Below are 4,399 nucleotides of genomic sequence, written 5' to 3'. Positions count from 1 at the left end.
ACTTTCAATACAAAACACCAAGAAATGCGCTAATAAAACAAATAAACATAACAGAAAGAATGATATATAAAGAAGTAGGCTATTTCCCTTTAAAAAAGGAAGAAATAGCACGAGTAAGAAATAAAGCGTACCCTTTTTACTTATCCCGCTGATTAGGCTTAGTGAGATTTTCAAAAGGTCTTCATTATTCATCGTGTGACATATAGCATCAAAGTAAATCTTATCAACTGACATAGCTTGGGCATCTATTTTAAATTTTTACTTTCCTAATAAAATTGGAATATCAGAGCCAGTGGTCTTGGATGGATCTTCCTCAGTTAGCGTTGCTATGAAGTCTTCCTTTGTGAATATATTACCAATGGTCTTGGATGGGTCTTCCTCAGCTAGGTTTGCTAAAAAGTCTTCCTCTGTGAATATATTACCAGTGCTCTTGGATGGGTCTTCCTCAGCTAGGTTTGCTAAGAAGTCTTCCTCTGTGAATATGTTACCAGTGGTCTTGGATGGGTCTTCCTCAGTTAGGTGTGCTAAGAAGTCTTCCTCTGTGAATATGTTACCAGTGGTCTTGGAAGGGTCTTCCTCAATTAGGTTTGCAATGAAGTCTTCCTCTGTGAATATGTCACCAGTGGTCTTGGATGGGTCTTCCTCAGCTAGGTTTGCTATGAAGTCTTCCTCTGTGAATATGTTACCAGCGGTCTTGGATGGGTCTTCCTCAGCTAGGTTTGCTAAGAAATCTTCCTCTGTGAATATGTTACCAGTGGTCTTGGATGGGTCTTCCTCAGTTAGGTTTGCTGAGAAGTCGTCCTCTGTGATTATGTTACCAGTGGTCTTGTATGGGTCTTCCTCAATTAGGTTTGCTATGAAGTCTTCCTCTGTTAATATGTTACCAGTGGTCTTGGATGGGTCTTCCTCGGCTAGGTTTACTATGAAGTCTTCCTCTGTGAATATGTTACCAGTGGTCTTGGATGGGTCTTCCTCAGTTAGGTTTGCTAAGAAGTCTTCCTCCTTGAATAATTTACCAGCGATCTTGGATGGGTCTTCCTCAGCTATGTTTCCTAAGAAGTCTTCCTCTGTGAATATGTTACCAGTGGTCTTGGATGGGTCTTCCTCAACTAGGTTTTCTAGAAAGTCTTCCCCTGTGAATATGTTACCAGCGGTCTTGGATGGGTCTTCCTCAGTTAGGTTTGCTATGACGTCTTCCTCTGTGAATATGATACCAGTGGTCTCGGATGGGTCTTCCTCAGTTAGGTTTGCTAAGAAGTCTTCCTCTGTGAACAATTTACCAGCGATCTTGGATGGGTCTTCCTCAGCGAGGTTTCCTAAAGAGTCTTCCTTTGTGAATATGTTACCAGTGCTCTTGGATGGGTCTTCCTCATTTAGGTTTGCTCTGAAGACTTCCTATGTGAATATGTTACCAGTGGTCTAGGATGGGTCTTCTTCAGTTAAGTTTGCTATGAAGTCTACCTCTGTGAATATGTTACCAGCGGTCTTGGATGGGTCTTTCTCAGCTAGGTTTGCTAAGAAGTCTTCCTCTGTGAATATGTTACCAGTGGTCTTGGATGGGTCTTCCTCAGTTAAGTTTGTTAAGAAGTCTTCTTCTGTGATCATTTCATCAGTGGTCATGGATGGGTCTTCCTCAGTTAGGTTTGCTATGAAGTCTTCCTCTGTGAATACGATAAAAGTCTTCCTCTTTGAAGATGTTACCAGTGGTCTTGGATGGGTCTTCCTCAGTTAGGTTTGCTATGAAGTCTTCCTCTGTGAATATGTTACCAGTGGTCATGGATGGGTCTTACTCTGTTAGGTTTTCTATGAAGTCTTCCCCTCTGAATATGTTAAGAAGTGTTCCTCTGTGAATATAATACAAGCGGTCTTGGATGGGCCTTCCTCAGCTAGGTTTGCTAAGAAGTCTTCCTCTGTGAATAAATCAACAGTGGTCTTGGATGGGTCTTCCTCAGCTAGGTATGCTATGAAGTGTTCCTCTGTGAGTATGTTACCAGTGGTCTTGGAAGGGTCTTCCTCAGTTAGGTTTGCTCTGAAGTCTTCCTCTGTGAATATGTTACCAGTGGTCTTGGATGGGTCTTCCTCATTCAGGTTTGCTATGAAGTCTTCCTCAGTGAATATGTTATCTGCGGTCTTGGATGGGTCTTCCTCAGCTAGGTTTGCTAAGAAGTCTTCCTCTGTGAATATGTTACCAGTTGTGTAGGATGGGTCTTCCCCAGTTAGGTTTGTTTTGAAGTCTTCCTCTATGAATATGTTACCAGTGTTCTTGGATGGGTCCTCCTCAACTAGGTTTGCTATTAAGTCTTCCTCTGTGAATATGTTACCAGTGGTCTTGGATGGGTATTCCATAGTTAGGTTTATTATGAAGTCATCCTCTGTGAATATGTTACCAGTGGTCTTGGATGGGTCTTCCTCACCTAGGTTTGTTATGAAGTCGTCCTTTGTGATTATTTTACCTGTGGTATTGGATGTGTCTTCCTCAGCTAGGTTTGCTATGAAGTCTCCTCTGTGAATATGTTACCAGTGGTCTTGGATGGGTCTTCCTCTGTTATGTTTGCTAAGAAGTCTTCCTCTGTGAATATGTTACCAGTGGTCTTAGATGGGTCTTCCACAATTGGGTTTGCTATGAGTCTTCCTCTGTGAATATGTTACAAGTGGTCTTGGATGGGTCTTCCTCAGTTAGGTTTGCTATGAAGTCTTACTCTGTGAATATGTTACCTAGCGGTCTTGGATGGGTCTTCCTCAGTTAGGTTTGCTATGAAGTCTTCCTCTGTGAATATGTAACCAGTGGTCTTGGATGGGTCTTCCTCAGCTAGGTTTCCTAAGAAGTCTTCCTTTGTGAATATGTACCAGTGGTCTTGGATGGGTCTTCCTCAGTTAGGTTTGCTATGAAGTCTTCCTCTGTGAATATGTTTCCAGTGTCTTGGATGGGTCTTCCTCAGTTAGGTTTGCTATGAAGTCTTCTCTGTGAATATGTTACCAGTGGTCTTGGATGGTCTTCCTCAGTTAGGTTTTCTAAAAAGTCTTCCTCTATTGAATGTGTTACCAGTGGTCTTGGATGGGTCTTCATAAGTTAGGTTTGCTAAAAAGTCTTCCTCTGTGAATATGTTACCAGAGGTCTTACATGGGTCTTCCTAAGTTAGGTTTGCTATGAAGTCTTCCTCTGTGAATATGTTACCAGTGGTGTGGATGGTCTTCCTCAGTTAGGTTTGCTAAGAAGTCTTCCACTGTGAATATGTTACCAGTGGTCATGGATGGGTCTTCCTCAGTTAGTTTTAATATGAAGTCTTCCTCTGTGAATATATTAGGAAGTCTTACACTTTGAATATGTTACCAGCGGTCTTGGATGGGCCTTCCTCAGCTATGTTTGCTAAGAAGTCTTCCTCTGTGAATATATTACCAGAGTTCTTGGATGGGTCTTCCTCAGCTAGGTTTGCTATGAAGTCTTCCTCTCTGAATATGTTACCAGTGGTCTTGGATGGGTCTTCCTCAGCTAGGTTTGCTATGAAGTCTTCCTCTGTGAATATGTTACCAGTGGTCTTGGATGGGTCTTCCCCAGTTAGGTTTGCTTATGAAGTCTTCCTCTGTGAATATGTTACCAGTGGTCTTGGATGGGTCTTCCTCACTAGGTTTGCTATGAAGTCTTCCTCTGTGAATATTTTACCAGTGGTCTTGGATGGGTCTTCCTCAGCTAGGTTTGCTATGAAGTCTTCCTCTGTGAATATGTTACCAGCGGTCTTGGATGGGTCTTCCTCAGTTAGGTTTGCTAGAAGTCTTCCTCTGTGAATATGTTACCAGTGGTCTTGGATGGGTCTTCCTCAGTTGGGTTTGCTATGAAGTCTTCTTCTGTGAATTTTTTAAGAAGTCTTCCTCTATAAATATGATACCAGCGGTCTTAGATTGGTCTTCCTCAGTTAGGTTTGCTAAGAAGTCTTCCTCTGTGAATATGTTACCAGCGGTCTTGGATGGGTCTTCCTCAGTTAGGTTTGCTAAGAAGTCTTCCTCTGTGAATATGTTACCAGTGGTCTTGGATGGGTCTCCTCAGCTAGGTTTGCTATTAAGTCTTCCTCTGTGAATATGTTACCCGTGGTCTTGGATGGGTGTTCATAAGTAAGGTTTGCTAATAAGTCTACTCTGTGAATATGTTACCAGCGGTCTTGGATGGGTCTTTTCAGTTAGGTTTGCTAAGAAGTCTTCCTCTGTGAATATTTACCAGGGTCTTGGATGTCTTCCTCAGTTAGGTTTGCTAAGAAGTCTTCCACTGTGAATATGTTACCAGTGGTCTTGGATGGGTCTTCCTCAGTTAGGTTTGATATGTCTGTGAATATGTTAAGAAGTCTTCCTCTGTGAATATGTTACCAGCGGTCTTGGATGGGCCTTCCTCAGCTAGGTTTGCTAAGAA

General features: G+C 42.3%; 1 protein-coding gene across 1 annotated transcript in view; it reads right to left on the bottom strand.

The window, feature by feature from the left end:
- Positions 1 to 1,620, bottom strand: part of LOC137640919 (uncharacterized) — a 7,593-nt gene extending 5,973 nt beyond the window's left edge. Inside the window, exons 1-2 of the mRNA XM_068373378.1 lie at positions 1,462 to 1,620; positions 753 to 1,395 (exon numbers count right to left, since the gene is read on the bottom strand). Of these exons, the coding sequence (XP_068229479.1) occupies positions 753 to 1,395; positions 1,462 to 1,620 (802 nt within the window). The remainder of the gene's footprint in view (positions 1 to 752; positions 1,396 to 1,461) is intronic.
- Between the last annotated feature and the right edge of the window lie 2,779 nt (positions 1,621 to 4,399).

Source organism: Palaemon carinicauda, chromosome 5, assembly GCF_036898095.1.
Source record: "Palaemon carinicauda isolate YSFRI2023 chromosome 5, ASM3689809v2, whole genome shotgun sequence".
NCBI lineage: Eukaryota > Metazoa > Arthropoda > Malacostraca > Decapoda > Palaemonidae > Palaemon > Palaemon carinicauda.
This window is presented reverse-complemented; position numbering and strand designations above follow the sequence as displayed.